At 53.9% G+C, this 16,476-nt stretch overlaps 3 protein-coding genes across 3 annotated transcripts; all 3 read left to right on the top strand.

The window, feature by feature from the left end:
* Window positions 1-2,570: 2,570 nt before the first annotated feature.
* Window positions 2,571-5,736, top strand: ADR1 (Transcriptional regulator ADR1; the record flags this gene model as incomplete). Its single annotated transcript, XM_036646149.1, has 5 exons — window positions 2,571-2,686; window positions 2,791-2,886; window positions 3,147-4,283; window positions 4,337-5,283; window positions 5,336-5,736. 5 exons carry the CDS (start codon window positions 2,571-2,573, stop codon window positions 5,734-5,736), a joined length of 2,697 nt encoding a protein of 898 aa, XP_036488587.1.
* Window positions 5,737-10,386: 4,650 nt separating this feature from the next.
* On the top strand, window positions 10,387-11,922 carry CGCS363_v014299 (uncharacterized protein; the record flags this gene model as incomplete). The annotated part of the gene is made up of 5 exons (XM_036646148.1): window positions 10,387-10,924; window positions 10,978-11,147; window positions 11,201-11,497; window positions 11,550-11,690; window positions 11,743-11,922. The coding sequence occupies 5 exons, from the start codon at window positions 10,387-10,389 to the stop codon at window positions 11,920-11,922; spliced, it is 1,326 nt and encodes a 441-aa protein (XP_036488358.1).
* Window positions 11,923-14,363: 2,441 nt separating this feature from the next.
* Window positions 14,364-16,021, top strand: lsb5 (the record flags this gene model as incomplete). The annotated part of the gene is made up of 5 exons (XM_036646147.1): window positions 14,364-14,375; window positions 14,582-14,977; window positions 15,023-15,484; window positions 15,535-15,691; window positions 15,744-16,021. 5 exons carry the CDS (start codon window positions 14,364-14,366, stop codon window positions 16,019-16,021), a joined length of 1,305 nt encoding a protein of 434 aa, XP_036488357.1.
* Window positions 16,022-16,476: the final 455 nt, after the last annotated feature.

Here is a 16,476-nt window from a genome sequence, read left to right as displayed (position 1 = left end):
ACATGTCAACTCCAAAAGTCCCGTTCCCCGTCCTCTGTCTTGCACCACGACCCACGGGCGCCTCTCTCTCTCTCTCTCTCTCTCTCTCTTCTACTGCGTACTCACTGAACTGTGAGCGTCCATGTCTGCACCTCACAATGCTGCTACTGCTCCAACCCGCCCCAGGCCACCACCATTTTTCAGGTGCTTGGAGCTTGGCTTGGCTTGGCTTGGCCTTCCTCCCTTGCTCAGCCTGGGGAAGGACAACTGCAGGACAGATGAGAAGGTACTTGTGTCTCAACCAAGATGCAACGCGCAGCCAAAGTTCCTCGACAGCTCACCTAGCCATTTGATGGAGGAATACGGATAAGGGTACCTAAGATCTAAGGTAGCTAGCCAGCTCGTCGTGCCGCTGCTACTGCCGCCATGCCCTGCTGTCGTTGTGCGCCGGGGATTCCATCATTTGGTGCAAGGAAGGGGAAGGAAAAAAAAAAAAAAAAAAAAAAAGAGTGGGAAAGGTAGCTTCTCCAATGCGGAGAGAGAGGAGACAACCCCAGACCCCAGATTCCTGCCTGGATTTCCCCCATTCAACGGAAGCCAATTCTTTCTCTCCTCATCACTCTCTCCACCTTTTCCCACCCACAGCAGCAAGCACCTCACACACAGCTGAGCTGCGTTGCGTCTGTTCGTCCCGGTCGCCATTACCACCACGCTTGAGCTTACCACTACCTCACCACCACCACCTTGTGCTCCTCCTCCTCCTCATCCGCCGCCTGCCGCCAACCACACGCACATTCCCGGCGCCGTTACTTTACCTGCCACCGCAGACAGGCAACCGCTTGTATCTCTCTCCTACGGCATCGCGTCAGTCGCTCGCCTCCGCCTCCGTCCTTCGCCTTACCCGCCTCCTCCCCTCACAGCAGACGACCTTCTCCATCTCCGAATTCGAGGTCAAGTCAAGGTCGAGGCCGCAGTCTGCATTGGATGCTGCTCTGCCGCTGCCGTCGCGTCGTGACCTGAAGCAATAGCGTTACATTGCAACCTCAAGACCCCATTGATCTTCCGCGGCACATCATCAAACAGACTTCTGTCTCTGCCGCCACCTGTTGAACCGCTTGTTGAATCGCCGAGGCGCCGGCTCTTTGCACGCTTTCCCCTCACGCGACAACATTTACGCTGCCCATATACGTCGACATCCATCTACCTTACCTGGCGGATACGTACGCATACGCCCCTCTGAGCATAGCATAACATCACCGCCGCTGCGCAAACCATCAACGTCGATCATCTCCTCAATCCGACCATCCCTCGTCGTCTGTCTGTCGCACGGCGCCGCAGACAACCGAGATCTCCGTGCTTCCCCTCTTCAGCTCCAGCTCCAGCCAGCTCCAGCTCCAAGACCAAAGCACCACAACCTAATTAACTACCGGGATAAGGTATTGACTGCCCACAGTACCTACCTTACTTGACCTGCCTCCTCACTCTTGGGTTGCTGTCAACATCCATCGGCTTGCACGCCGCGGTTCGCAGCAGCAGCAGGCGTTTCTCTTTGTCTCGCTCTGCACTCTCCGCTCCGCCTTCGAGTTCCACCTCGCTGTGCTGGTCCGCCCTGGCCCTGTCGACCGGCCGGCTTGCCTTGCGCACCTTCGGATACCATACCGTAACTACCTGCCTTACCTGCCTGCGTACCTCGCTCGCTGCCCGCCACCACCACCACTCGCACCTCTTCTCCTCCTCATCCTCCTCCTCTCCCGAGGGACGTCTCCTCATCCATCTCCATCATTCCCCGCCTTTTGCTCTCCCACCCCCTCCCTGCTGTTCATCTCGCGCTCGACTGCCACTTTATCCAAGGTTGTTTTGTTTGAGCCGAGTACATCCACTTCATCCTCGCATGCATGCTTGTTTGTGTCTTCACCCCAACGCCCAAACATCCAGACACAATTGCCGCTGCCTCCCACCACACATCCTCCTCAAACTCCTGCTCACTTTGCCTGTATCTCTCGTGTCACTCAACGTGCCGTAACACCAATTTCTCCTCCTCTGTCCCCGTTGCGTTGCGTTGCGCTGCAACTGCCAGTGCCTGAGCAACAACTTGCCTACCCTGCCACCGGCGCTTCCCTCTCCGAATCTCAACTCCACGCTCCCGTCGCGCGCCTCTCCCGCATGATTTTGCGGCAACGGCTGGAATCACTGCAAACAAAACGGCCGCCCGCCATCCGTGGATGCTCACTTACGCCGACCAGCGCACAGCTAGCTGACTGAGACTCGCCAACGCGAGGCTTGCATTCGAGAGACGAGAGGGCGAGGGGTACCACCGAGAGCGGCTACACCGATACGCTTCTCTCTTCTCGCCGTTCTCCAACCAGACACTCTTGGTTGAACCCCGTCCTTCAACCATATCATCATATCGATACACGCTGCGCACCCCGCAAAGTATCTCCCTTCCGAACCCAACTCTGCTCCGCCTACCTCCTCCATTTCCCCCACTTTCTTGTGCTGTGTGACCTTGGAGGCCCTCGACCTCTATACCTATCCGAGCGCACCGTACCCTCCTTTCCTACCTGCCCTTCCGAGGTAGCTTTTTTCTCAGAATGCTCCCTCTCCAGTCGATAGAGGGACAGCCTCCTCACGCTGCTGGGGAGAATGGGGAAACCCGGCAGCAGAAACCCAAGACCTTGCCGTGCAAGTATTGCAGCAAGCGCTTCAGGTGAGTTAGCCCCTCAGTCCAAGACCCCCAACCTGACCTTGCCCTACCTTGGCCCTCGCTCCTCATTATGTGCCTTATTAGCTTACATTGCTTTTGCATTTTAGGCGTGTGGAGCATGTCCAAAGGCACGAAAGAACGCACACCAAAGAGAAGCCCTTTGCCTGTGGTTGGGCTCGCTGTGGGAAAACGTTCGGACGACGGTGAGTCTCTTCTCAACCTTACCCCCCTAGTCTTTCGTCATTTTGCCATACCATTCTACCCAAGTACCCTCACTCACCACGTCGACGCCATATGCTACCGTTTTCCACATGCACCACCTTACCCAACCTGCTTTATCCCAAGCCTCTCCCCCATCCTGACCCCCGAACTTGCTCCAACGATTTCCTGTTATTGATACTCGCCCGCAACACGCCCAACATCCCTTCGACCCGACCAAGAAATATGCTTATATGGACATCAGTGATTTACTTGTCCGCCATGAGAAACTCGTTCACCTCAACGAGGGCAGCAAAGAAAATAACCGCCCTCGGAAGACCTCGTCTAGCACACATAACCCACCGTCCTCATCCGACAGCCATGTCGAACACGAGATGTTGGGCGTTCAGCGCCAACCCCCTCAACCGCAGTATCACCAGGAGACGATAACGGCCGTGGCATCGACAATGGCCCCAGATCCTCGCATGCCGGGGCCGGCCCGTGCCGCCGCTTGCAACCTTGACTTGCTTTCTGATGCAGCTTTGGCCAGCGAAGTTAATCCTATGCAACAACCCATGATGGCGGATATGGGACGGCCACCCTCAGAGCATGCGAGGATCAAGTCTTATGATGAGCAAATGGGGTACGCTGATCGCCCTCGAGAGGACCCGAACGTGTTGGCCCCTGGGTTCGCTCCTCAGCCGCCTGTTGCACCTTACGACGACTATCACATCTTCCTCGACGACCTCGGAACTTCTTCCTACTTGCCACCTCCATTTGAATCCGACCAGCAGATCGGCGGTCTTTGGCCGCGAGGTGATCTGCATCAGCGGGGGCCTTCTAAGCCTTCGTCGCAGTTTCCCTCGCGTTTCCCCTCGGTCCAGCCGGATGGCCGAGAGATCATGGAAGGCGGTCCGCGGAGCCACGAGGAGTCGATGAGAGCGCCGCTCAGGATCTCAGCTGCCGACCACACAATTATCAAGAACAGGCTTGAGGAGTTCTCATCCGTTATTCCTAATGACTTCGTCTTCCCGTCACGCCACACTCTCACGCGCTTCTTGGAGGGATACATCAGCGGCTTCCACGAGTACCTTCCATTCCTCCACATCCCGACATTGACGCCTGCGGAGATGGCACCTGAGCTTCTCCTAGCTATCCTTGCTGTAGGCGCGCAGTACCGCTTCGAGAGCCACAGGGGCCACGCGCTGTGGTACGCCGCCAAAGCCGTGGCTCTGGAGCAGATTCGACGAAGGCATAGTCATGAAGTGCACGCTCTGCTTCCGACCCCTGCAGCGTACAGCCCGCACTCGACGCGGCCATCCCCGAGCTCTGGCTTCAGGCATACCTTCGCCTCGGCGCAACAAGATCGACCAATGACACAAGACACTCATCGTGAACCTTTGTAAGTGTAGCAGCGACGGGAGGTTTTCACTAGGTACTGACTTGAGAATATAGTTCGCCGAATACCCCGCAAGCACGGCTTGAAACGATACAAGCAGTGCTTCTCCTCTTTGCTGTTGGGCTTTGGGGAGCAAAGGCGATTCTTCACGAGGCCCTCTCTCTTCAGAGCCAGCTCGCCATGCTAGTACGCGAAGAAGGTTTGGTTGCCGAATCCAGCCCTGCCGTGGCACCAGACTGGGAGACGTGGATTCGACTGGAGGGAGCGACTCGTACGAAGCTCATTGCCTACTGCTTCTTCAACCTTTGCAGTATAGCCTACAACATGCCGCCGCTCATCTTGACGTCAGAACTCAACCTGTTCCTCCCGTTCCCATCTCGGTTGTGGAGAGCGGAATCCGCATGGCAATGGCAAGAAGTTCGACAGGCGTACCCTTCTGTCGAGATTACCGTGCACGACGCCTTCGCTAGGCTATTTGGTCGATCACCGCAGGGTCTACCCCCACACATGTCATCCCTTGGCAACTACGTTCTTATCCACGCCCTGCTCCAGCACGTCTACCTGCTCAAGCAGACTTCACTCGCGCTTAGCTCACCCTTCGAGCCCCAGAGAGGGTTGAAGCCGGAGGACGTGGAGGAGGTTACTCAGGCCTTGCGAGTGTGGCAATCCAGCTTCGAACACCGGCACCAACTGCGTGCAGCTGAATCCGGACACATGGGCAGTAGCGAATCTTTCCAAGGAGGGCAGGTGGCTTTCAACTCCACAGCTCTGTTGCGGCTGGCGTATATGCGGCTGTACACAGAGATTCCCCCAGGCAGATGCCTCGAAACCCGGGACCATATGCTGGTGGCCTCGTCTCTGAGCAACATGCCGCTCTTGTTCCGGACTGGGCGGTTGCACAGAGCAGTATTCCAGGCGATCCATGCGCTCTCCATGCTTGTCAAGGCCGGTGTAAACTACGTTGCAAGGACGAAATCCCTGGAATGGAGTATACAGCACTCATGTAAGTTTTCTCTTTATCGATCGACGACGGGTGCTAATATGGCTACTTGCAGTGTGTAACTTCGAATGCGCCATTCTTTTGTCCAAGTGGCTCCTCACCCTCGCATCGATCGGACCGAATGACCCCCCTGCAACAGCCGAAGAAAAGAATTTGCTGCAGTCGGTCAGGAGAATGCTGGACGAGACCGAGTTTGCCGTGCCAATTGATCCTTCCCTGGGTGGGCCTGCGGCTGGACAGCCCGCGAGCACCGAGATCTCTGCGAATGACAGCACGCGGCTGCGGCAATTGGCGGCTGCAGTCATCCGACTCTGGGCGGAAACTTTCAAGGGATCACACATCTTCGAGATGGTTCGAGTGATGGGATCGAGCTTGGATGGATACGCCGATTTGGTCGAGAAGCCACGCGACAGGACACCTCTTGGGCGGATTGCGCATGATCCCAGTCTGGCGTGAAAGCTTGGGGTATTCGGCTAGGACCAGGAGGCGGAGCTATACGGCTTCGACGCTAGATGGACGAGGCCATTGTGGAATGCGTCTCAAGAAGGGACGTCGCTTGTCTGACCGTACGATGCCAAGACTGGACCTCTTTTAACCAGTTTGAACCGACCACCTGCGGCACAGCTTGTGCTTGTCGGGGTAAACGCTTCTCCAAGACGACGGAATTGTTACGGTGGCTGTACAAAAAACTGTGTTTGTGTGACAGACTTTCTGCCAGCAGCCAGAAAGGCTTTGGGGGTCGAAGGACTGGCGCAGGGCGAGGCGTGTCGTTAGACAGCCGCGTCTACGGCGTTGTCGGGATTTCGGGGCGTCGAACCGGCGGAGTACCAACAGGCAGTGTACACCGGCGAACAGATTGGGGGAAGAGGGGAAATCTAGCCGGACACTTGCTGGGGGCCGTGGAATTTATTGCATTTTGCTTGTACAGTGATGTTGGTGCCTGCGGCGCATTGCTGGGTTTGTTTATTGCTTTGTTGTGATTTTTATTTTTCCTGTCGCCCGGCGATGTCCAGTTGTCCGTGGCTTCTGTTGAAAAGAGGGATGATTAATGAAATGATTGCAACCTCTGAAGCTGCCTCACCATGTGCCGCTCTTATGTCGTGTCGTCTGCTGAAGAAACTGAATTGGTATCATTGGGCGTACGTTTTAGTCGATGTAGGTGCCGGGACGAGACGTTGGTCGAGGTCGAGTACAAACAACACACCCGGCTGTCGCTGACAGCCAGAATCCCCTAATGCTTCTTCCCGCATGGAAGTAATGGAGTAAAGATAAGCAGTGTATCAAGACGATGATGCATTTATCTTCAACCGCTTTGCCAAGAAGCTTCTATCTAACATGTAGGCGCCGTTCCTTCTCGTCATTGTGCTTGTTCCTCGGTTATTCTAAGGGCTGAGGGATGATGTTTAGGGAAGTTTTATGGTTCGGCTTGAACATCGTGACGGAATCGGAGCTTTGGCTGTTATCCAAAAGCTGTAAAACCAGGACAACCGTCGGTTCTTGAGTCACAATGCCATCTATATGGATGATTGTTGGAGGGAGCGGTTCTAGAACATGACGAGGATCTTATATAAGAGGTGGGAGTCTTTTTGTTGACTTGGGGGTGGAGATGGGTCGACCATGTAGAGGTTGATCCGTAGGTCAGAGGCGTGGGGCCGGATGTATCTGTGCCTTGGGCGACGAATCTTTGATCAGGTGCGAGATTTAGAAGTTGGTTATAGGGATGGATTTGCTGAATCGTTGGCGTTGGTCTTCATTGTCTTGTGCGTATTGGGTGTAGAAGGATGAATGTGTTATGTTTTGGTGCTGCTGGTGATCGTGGCTGGCGGTAGAGCGCGGATGTAGAGTCAACGTCGTAGATACTGGCTGATCAACGGTTGTAGAAACATATTCGGAGAGAAGCTTCATTTGTCGAGCAATCCCAATTCGAGGAGGCCGTGGCGGCTTTTATACGAGCATGACACAGAGTCGTCGGCTTGAGATGGATGAGCTCACTATCTAAGCGAAGCCCGGAGGAGGGTGTATATGGCGTATGTGGGTAAAAAGAAGTTGGCATGGTCTTGGTGATGCGGTAGGCTGGTGGTTATAAAAGTCCTCTGCTCACGGTGGTGGTTCATCTTTTAGACGAGCCGGAACGAATGATCTGGGATGATGAACACTTCTGACACAGGGCCTCTTTTGAGCTGGAACGGCAAGAATGTCAAGGGAGGATTTATGTAGTCGAAGGCCTGAGGTATTGATAGGTTAGAAACTACCACTGCGGGTTTTTGCGACCGAATAAGATGGTATCGGACGCGGACGATGACGGGGGACACTTAAGGGGGGGGGGGGGTGGCGTCTGTTGAGGTGTGGGGACCTGTGACTGTTGAGTGCGAGAAGCAAGTATGGGTAGACTTGGGAGGAATGCTCAGGAGACTTCCTTGCGATTAGTCTATGGGCGAAGTGGACCTATTGTCGCGTCGGCATTATCTACGTGCTGTGATCGTGATCTTTTATAGAAGGGTATCACGGTGTGGTGGTGGGCTGTAATTCTGGTTGTGTATAAAAGATGCTGCGTGTACATAGAGGCCTAATGCAGTTTCTCCCAATACTCTAAAGTTGTCTTCGGTGCGTCCTGTTGTACTCTGATCTCGGGCTCTCAGGTTCAGGCAGGATGGGAACGGATCCCAATTTGCGACTCAATGAACGAAGGACAAGATGTCGCGGTTGCCACTGAAGTATTGAGATGAGTGAGGTGAGGGAGACAGTAATCTACCCGTGACTTTTAATGATCTTGTGCCGCTTCTCGGAGTTGGTATCGAAGGTTTAGTAGGGTCGAATAAGCAGACGCCGGAAACTCAATGTGGCAGGCATGTCTTTTACCTCTCCCGCAAGGCAGGACTGGAGGAGAAGGGGAATCGTAAGCTGGAATTGCTTTGCTCCGTTCATGTGATGTGCGTACTTCTTTTCCGTGCAAGAATTGGTCTTGTGTCCTGGGCGTCGATATCATGCTCGGCTGTTGAATGTATTGGAAGAATCTGACAGGATGTAATCATGTGCTTCGTAAAGAATATAAGTTGGTAGTCTCTCGCGGTGAGAATGGAAACCAAGCGCGCCAATGGCGGGTGTGCGATAGCCTCTAGCATCTGAAGCACCAAGTTACAGTATACGAGATTGATCTGGTGGAGAGAATCCAAGGGCAATGACCAAGCCGAACCACTATCTCATATCCAGATGTCCTCTTTGTATGACCGAATAAACGGTGCAGGACACTGGTGGTGGATGGTCATCAGGGGGATCAGAGGCAATCCGAGAGGCATTTCAGCGGAGGGTCATGATGGCGGAGCGGCCTTGATGATCTTCCTGTAGAGCACGGCAAAGCTGAGCAAACTCAAGCAACCCCAGCCGGACTTGGCCGACTATCATCAGGAGCGAAAGGCAACTTCAATTTAAGGCGTACCTTTTCAACGTTGAGGGTGACAGATGGGCAGGATACTTGCCGCCCGCATATGGATTGAACACCGTTCCAATTATCTCTGGACGACACATACAGCGGGGAGTAGGCTGCTTACTCAAGTGAGATGCTGTCATGAATTTGATTGGTTGCACTCTTCATTTCCCGATCCTTTGACGCATATCTAGGACGGTAGCCTGTATCCGAACACGATTCATCTACTCGCTTTGCAAGCTTCCATGTGTTTCTTCGTAGTTTGCATATGTTTACTCCAGGATTTCCGTGATTAATCCGAAGGAAAATGGATGGAGATTCTCTGGTTATGCTGATATCCTCCTACGACAGGTAGCGTTTCTCGCCAAAGACCAAGTTACTCGGTGGACAAATTCTACTTCACATGGGACATGCCAACGCGCCCCTTGCCAGAGGTGTTGTCGAATGTGTGATAGAATTGAACAAGACGGCGAATTCCTGATCCAGCGAGAGCAGCTTCGCTTCTGTTGCAAGCTGATACCGATGGGCAGACGTGGTTCGCGACTTCAACACGCTGCAAAACCTAGGGAAACCCAGGGTCAGTAGCAGCAGTCTCCCAAGTCATTGAGAATCCGAATTTCGAAACAAGAATGCATCAGCGTCCTTTTAATAAGACACTCTAGCTATCGATCACATCGTAATTAAGAGCTCTGTGGGAGATGTAAATTCAGGGGCTCTTGCGGTAAGAATACAGGCAAACGCGCCAGGATTGAAGCTTAAGGAGTTGGATTGTGTCCCTCGCGGAGTTGATCTGGGTGAGAAGACGCGAGTGTGCTGCGCAAGAAGCTATACTGCTGCGCCACCTGGGTTCCGCGAGGGCTCCAAGAATAAACGTGGGACGCTGGTGATGGACGGTTATCAGGGTGAGCGGGTGGCAATCCAGGAGATAATTTGCCAAAGGTGCGGTATAGCGGAACCACCCAACAGAGTTGACAGTGGAGTGCTCCAAAGCTTAGAGTTGAAAAGATACGAAGATGCCATACTATTGCCCGACATCAAATGAAGTGATGCCTGGGTTGTCAAATTATCACTTTGTGAAGTTGAAGATTACATGTTGCCTTGGCTTCGCGCGAAGCGCACACCGAGGTTGCAATGCCTGCCACTCACAAACTGATTGAAGATCCTTCGGCTTTGAGATACTCTCAAGAATAGTCATCAGGCCTTCAGCTGTCGGAGTCGGGTTCAGAGGTGCAGCGACTCGTCTGACATGCGAACACCGTGGTCCGGATCGGGCGGACTGCGAAGGAGCCCGGGGCAATGCATATATGGAGTGAGAAACACCCGAAGATCTGAGACGCTATGGGAGAATATTTTGAGTACAAATCTCATCCCTAGGAATGCTCGAAAGTGTTCCGTCAATCAGCCTGTGGGGATGAATGCCATGTCATGGATGAGCTTGAGATGGCTTCTCAGGAGACGAGGACAACGGGAGGGCACGTGCGCGGCCATGTGACCTCGCGTCAATCTCGTCGCGTCCTCTCCGCGCCCCTACATCGCCTGAAACTATGACGACACCAATTTTTGGCCCAACCGCCCAAACCAACGCCGCCACGACCAATTGTGCGACCAAATCGACCCTTAGTCTTTGAGGCTGCAGAAATCCGATTCATCCGGGCCCTTAAATCCAATTGCCAAAGGACAAAATGCCCGCCCGCAAACGTGCCGCGTCTCCTGTGGCGGATGAGCCCCGCCGACGGTCCGGCCGGATCTCGAGCACGCCCAAGAAGAGCAAGTACTTTGAGGACGACGATGACAGTGAAGCCGATTTTAAGGGTGATGATGGATTTGATGAGAATGGCGAGGATGAGAGTGATGTTGATGAGCCAGAAGAGGAAGAAGAGAAGCCGAAGCGCGGACGGGGACGACCGAAGGGGGCCGTTGCGAAGCCCAAGCCCAAGGCTAAAGCTCAGACCAAGGCTGTGCCGGTGAAGAAGGGAGCGAAGAAGCAAAAAGTTGAAGAGACTGAGGACGACTACCAGGATGAGCAGGTGGAAGAGGATGACGAGGAAGAAGAAGAGGTCGAAGAGGACGACGACGAGAGGAAGCCGAGGGTGACGATTATCCCATTGGAGAAGATGAGGGGTCTCGATGGGGTTGAGTACTCTGATGAGACGTTGCACAAGAACACGTTGCTGTTTTTGAAGGATTTGAAGGCGAACAATGTGAGATCGTGGCTCAAGAGTAAGCTACCGACACTCAAGTGTACGGAAGGGCTTTGCTGACAGCTGCGATAGGCCATGATGGCGAGTACAGACGTGCCTTGAAGGATTGGCAGTCTTTCGTCGAGACAATCACAGAGAAGATCACCGAAGTCGACTTCACGATCCCTGAACTTCCCGTCAAGGATCTCATCTTCCGCATTCACCGGGACATTCGGTTCAGCAAGAACCCGACGCCCTACAAGGTATGCCTCATGCATTGCCCCCTATTATGAATCTGACTAAGAATTGTTTATAGCCGCACTTCTCTGCTGCTTGGTCAAGAACTGGCAAGAAGGGCCCTTACGCATGCTACTACATCCACCTCGAGCCAGGCTCATGCTTCGTTGGCGGCGGGCTATGGTGTCCGGAGGCGCAGCACCTGCAGGCGTTGAGAGCCAGCATCGATGAGCGGCCGAGGCGGTGGAGGAGGGTACTCAATGACGAGCGGTTCAAGAGGACGTTCTTGCCCAAGGTGAAGAAGGCTGGCGAGGAAGCTGCGATTTTGGCATTCGCAGATGTCAACAAAGGCAATGCGCTGAAGAAGAGGCCCATGGTGAGTGCAGATTGAGACACCGTGAAGTGTGGTGATGCTGACTTGCCTACAGAACTACTCTGCCGAGCACCGCGATATCGAGCTGCTGAAGCTGCGCAACTTCACCATCAGCAAGAAGGTTGACGACCAGATTTTCACACAGGAGGATGCTCAGGAGAAGGTTTGCGAGGTCATTGCTGCTATGGAACCATTCGTGAGTCTATTTGTTGTGCTTTCGTGACTGAATGTGACTAATGGCGAGGCAGATCACCTTCTTGAACAGTATTGTCATGCCGGATCCCAACGCCGATGATGATGAAAGCGACAGTGATGAGGATGACAATGCCGATGAGAATGGGGATGGGCAGGTTGACGATCCGCCCGAGGAGAGTGGCGATGACGAGGAAGAGGAAGAAGGCAAGGATTGGAGTAAGCATAAGTTCTGAGCTTTGTGAGCTGCGATCTTGGATCGGGGGTTCGAGGTTCTCTGTCAATATTTGGTTCTCGGATTGTGGATATCAGTATACTGGAACTAGTAAGCCAGCTGTTTTGACGTGTGTGGTTGAGAGCGGTTCCTTTGGTCGTGAGAATAGGTATGAAGATCCGATATTGTAGGGTATGCTGCTTGGGTTATAGGCGAAGCGAGGGAGTTCTGTTGCCAAGTTCTTTATCTATTGAGCCTATGCACTCACTGGCTAAACTTTGCGTTCCTCAAATGGCGTTGGTGGGCTGTTGGTATCCCATCTCCTATACCATGCATCTCCCTGAAACTAACGTGGATAGGCTAGCTCAGTTGTCTCTGTAGTGGTCTCGCCTGATGATCAACAGGTACAACGTGCCAGACGAGGCACAGAATGAATGAATCCTCAGAAGAATATATTGAAACCAGAGAAAACGACGGCTAACGAGACAATGAGGCCGAGGCTGGACGCTGTGGCTACCCACTATGGTGAAATACCCTTAGGTTATCAAGCCGTTCTCACTCACAGTAGGTATCTTAAAGTACTCAAAAGCCGATTGAGCCTGCCCTATTGATTTGCTGGGAAGAAAACATAGACTGGCCTTTGCCCCTTTTATAGGCCAGCGTCTATCGGACTTGTAGCAATGCACATAGACTCGGGCAGATCAGGGCTTGTACCTTCTATGAGGAAACATCGACGATGCGAGCTTACCCAAAGACCAATGTTGAGTATTGTAGAAATGGCTGCAATGTGATGATTTCACTGGGGAAGGCAGTATTTGCTGAAAGGAGAGCATACTCAGCTCAAAGCCCTTTGGATTGAGTGTTGGGTCAAGAGACGAGCCCCTCGCTGAGACAATGAATACATGAGTGAATGACGCTGAACCAACAGATGGCAAGACAGATGATGTACGGTAATGATCAAATGCAACGGATGGTGGAGTTGTGTGACGGAGTCTTCTTCGTACTTGGCTTTAACGATATCGACGGAATCGATGTGTCGTTCAGATACAGGTAACAGGTTGTTAGTCAACAGCATTTGAAGACTACTACCGTAGTTTCCAATGCGGCATTGAATATTACAGCGCCTCGGACCAAGAGTGAGAATCAAAGCGAAAAGCAAAGCTCCCTGTTGATCTTTTGAAAGCAGGAAGTCCGCTGAAAGGCTTTCCTAGCCATGCGGTCCCTGTTGCTACAGGTGCGACGAGTCTTGATTTCGGCAAATGATGTCGCAATTTGTGAATTCAATAGCGAATACTTCTCGAGAGATGAGTGAAGAAAGAACCCACGTGTATGTTGAAAGTGGTGGTCATATATGTGGGAGAGTTTTGGGCGACAAGAAAGCTCTTTGGGGTCACTCGTGATGATGAGAAGTAAATTGTTGTTGTAACCATCTTCGAGGAGACAAGCGAAGTTCATAAATGTAATGCAAATTATGCTCGTGCATATCCTTAGTCATCACATCCAGGAACAGCCAAACTGGCCAATGAAATGAATGCTGGGGCCATTAACTGGCGGAAAACGGGAAAGCCGGTGGAATGGGCCGTGCATCAAGCGCTTGCTGTGCGAGCTTGTTTCGTCAGATGTCGACAGCTTGGAGCTCTTTGGATTTTGGGAAGCAAACAGCCTTGACTCGGGTTCTCTCATCAGCCCTGTGCTGTTCAGGGTCCGAAACTTTGATAGGCGAACTTGTGGTACGTACTCAATGATCAGAGCTGAGAGTTTTCAGACTTTTTTTGTTTGTTTGTGAGGTTGATTGCTCTGTCGCAAAATATCGTCTACTCACAGATCCTGCTTGGACAGGTCTTTGGTGGTTTGAAGTGCCCCGTCTTGTGCAACGAAACAGCGGATAAGACCCATCGCGGCTTGTGATTCACCTTGGACGCACTACGTCAGCGGGGCCAGCTCACACCTCACACAGAGCTCACGCGCCCTCGCAGCCCTGCAAGTGCAACAGCGACGACCCCGCGGAGCCAAGCTGAGCTGCACCGCTGGCTGGACACTGGATGTGCTGCCCTCCTGCCTGCCCCACCACCGCCTGCCTCGTCCGTCCCTCACCACCACCACCACCACCACCACTGCTCCCGTCGCTCACCTTTCATGCACATCGCTTCCCCCGAAATGCCCGCTCCGGAACCCCGATCCTTCAACGTTTACCTCTAGTCCGCCCTTTTCTGACCTCCTATCTCCTGTATCTGTATCTGCCGGCGACGATCTTGCCCGCGCCGCTCCGTATCCTTCTACCCCTCCGACAACCGCTCGCGTTGGAGCTGCCCGTTTCCTAGCGGCAGCCTCCAAACCCCTCACCACCTCAGGTCCGGCGCCGACTCATTTGGGCCGCGCCACCACAAACCAAGATAGTTGCGCGGAAATCTTCGATCCTCTCACACAGACTTACGGACATAGAGCAAGAGACAAATTAGCATCATGTTCTCTCAGGTTCGTAGCCCTGCAGTTCCACTCTCGGCCACCTCGGCGCGCGCTACGGCAGGGAAGAGAGTCCGACGCGGCCGGACGAATCACCGTTGGGCACCACTCCGGAGCTTACCTGATGCCACTTCACAAAAGCTCGCCCAGACTCTCTTCCCGCCATGAGGCCGCTCTCATAACTACAGGCTATGAGTGAGCGCTGACATCCTCTGCAGAAGAAGCCGTACTCGGCTGTCACCGTAAACATAGAGACGCTCACCAGTGAGACGTACGAGGAAGATGACCTGAGCGGCATCCCCGACCTCGTCGAGGTCATCAAGCTGCAGGCTTCCGGTCCCGCCGAAGCTGCCCGCGCCATTCGCAAGAAGCTCAAGTACGGCAACGTTCATCGCCAACTCCGGGCCCTCACCATACTCGACGGCCTCATCCAGAACGCCGGCCCGCGCTTCCAAAGAGCCTTCGTCGATGAGACTCTCTTGGAACGTCTGAGAGTCTGCGGAACATCTGACTTATCCGACCCCGACGTTAAGAGGAAGTGTACGGAGTTGTTCCGCAGCTGGTCTCAGTACAAGAGCACCCCGGGCCTGGAGCGCATTGCCAAGCTTCACCAGGTAAATCTACTCATGCGAAGGAAAGTCTGCCGCTAACACAATCAGGAACTCCCCAAACGCAAGGTCGCTGCTACTCAGGAGAGATCCAAGGCTGTTCGCGAGACGGAGAACCCGTTCGGCGAGGAGGAAGAGGACAAGCCCCCCTCCCCTACTCACCGTGCTGGCGAGTCTTCGCGATCTCATCAAACGCCTTACGGCGGTGCATCGGGCACCGTCTCTTCCTTCAGCCACACCAAGTCCCCATCCAGCTCGGGAGGCGGCTTCTTCGGTGGTTCCAAGGATAAGAAGAAGAAGGACAAGGACAAGAAGGGCAAGCGGAAGCCATTCAACCTCGAGCTTGAGAAGGAGGCGATGAAGAGCGCCATCGCTGAAAGTTCCATCGCAACCACCAACCTCAACAACACCCTTCAGAGCATCAACAGAGAGAGGGAGCGAATCTCCGAGAACCCCCAGGCCGTCGCAGGGTTCGAAGGCTGCAAGCAATTGAGGCGAAAGATCCTGCGCTACGTGAGTATTGCTCTGCCGGTGACCGCGGTATTATGACTAACGGCCCCTAGATTCACCACGTCGAATCTGAGGAATGGCTTGGAAGTCTGCTAAGAGCCAACGACGAGCTCGTCACGGCCCTCATGACTTTTGAGCAACTCGATAGATCCATCGACGCCGACAGTGACTCGGACGACGATCTGGCCGAGCAAGCTCACATCTATCGAAGTACGATAATCCCAGTCACACCAAGCCCGAACCGAATGCTGACATTATATAGTGGTGACCGAAAAGGCCAAGAACTCCATGTCCCCACCTCCTCCGGACGTCTCTGGTCTGAGCATCGGCCACACGCCATCCCCTCGTCCTCCCGCCCCGCCACGCCCGGCCCCGATGTCGAGGCCCTCGCCTCCAGTCCCCGCCGCTCCTCCCAAGCCCCCGAGACCTCCCGTCCAGCCTGTCCAACAGGACTCTGACGAAGAGGACGACGATGACCCATTCGCCGACAAGAACGCGCTCGAGACGCCCGCTCATGAGCGAGGAGAGCCAAGATGGTGATATCTGACCGTCACACCTGCCACCTTCCTTTCTCTCTTTTGCTCGCCATTTCTGTCAGGGTTTGTGACCCCGCTACGTGGGGTCAGTGGTTGACAGAGTATGGTACGGCTGTATCTTGCCAGCCACAAGTCAGGACACACGAAGCAGATATCCAGCAGAGCGCGCGTCTATATTTTAATGATGAACGAGTCGAGCAATCCACATGACATTCCTCTTTTATCCTCGCTGTGCCCCGTAGAAGCCTATCTAACACTGCAGAAGAGAGAAGGTCGCATCCCCGAACTTCCGAAATCGGTCACCGACTCTGCAAATACCGCCCGTGGATCCCGGCCTCGGCCGCAAGACCCCTTTTGGGATCAGCGCCCGGCCTCCCAGGGTCCCCGCCGAACACCTTTCCGGGCTCTCCCACCCGATGACCCCCGCCGGAGATGCTACGATCCCGCCCATAACCCTCG

Source organism: Colletotrichum siamense (assembly GCF_013390195.1).
Source record: "Colletotrichum siamense strain Cg363 chromosome Unknown KSG_Cg363_contig10, whole genome shotgun sequence".
In the NCBI taxonomy this organism is placed as follows: domain Eukaryota; kingdom Fungi; phylum Ascomycota; class Sordariomycetes; order Glomerellales; family Glomerellaceae; genus Colletotrichum; species Colletotrichum siamense.
The sequence above is the reverse complement of the archived record's forward strand: the minus strand, read 5'-3'. Positions and strand labels throughout refer to the sequence as shown.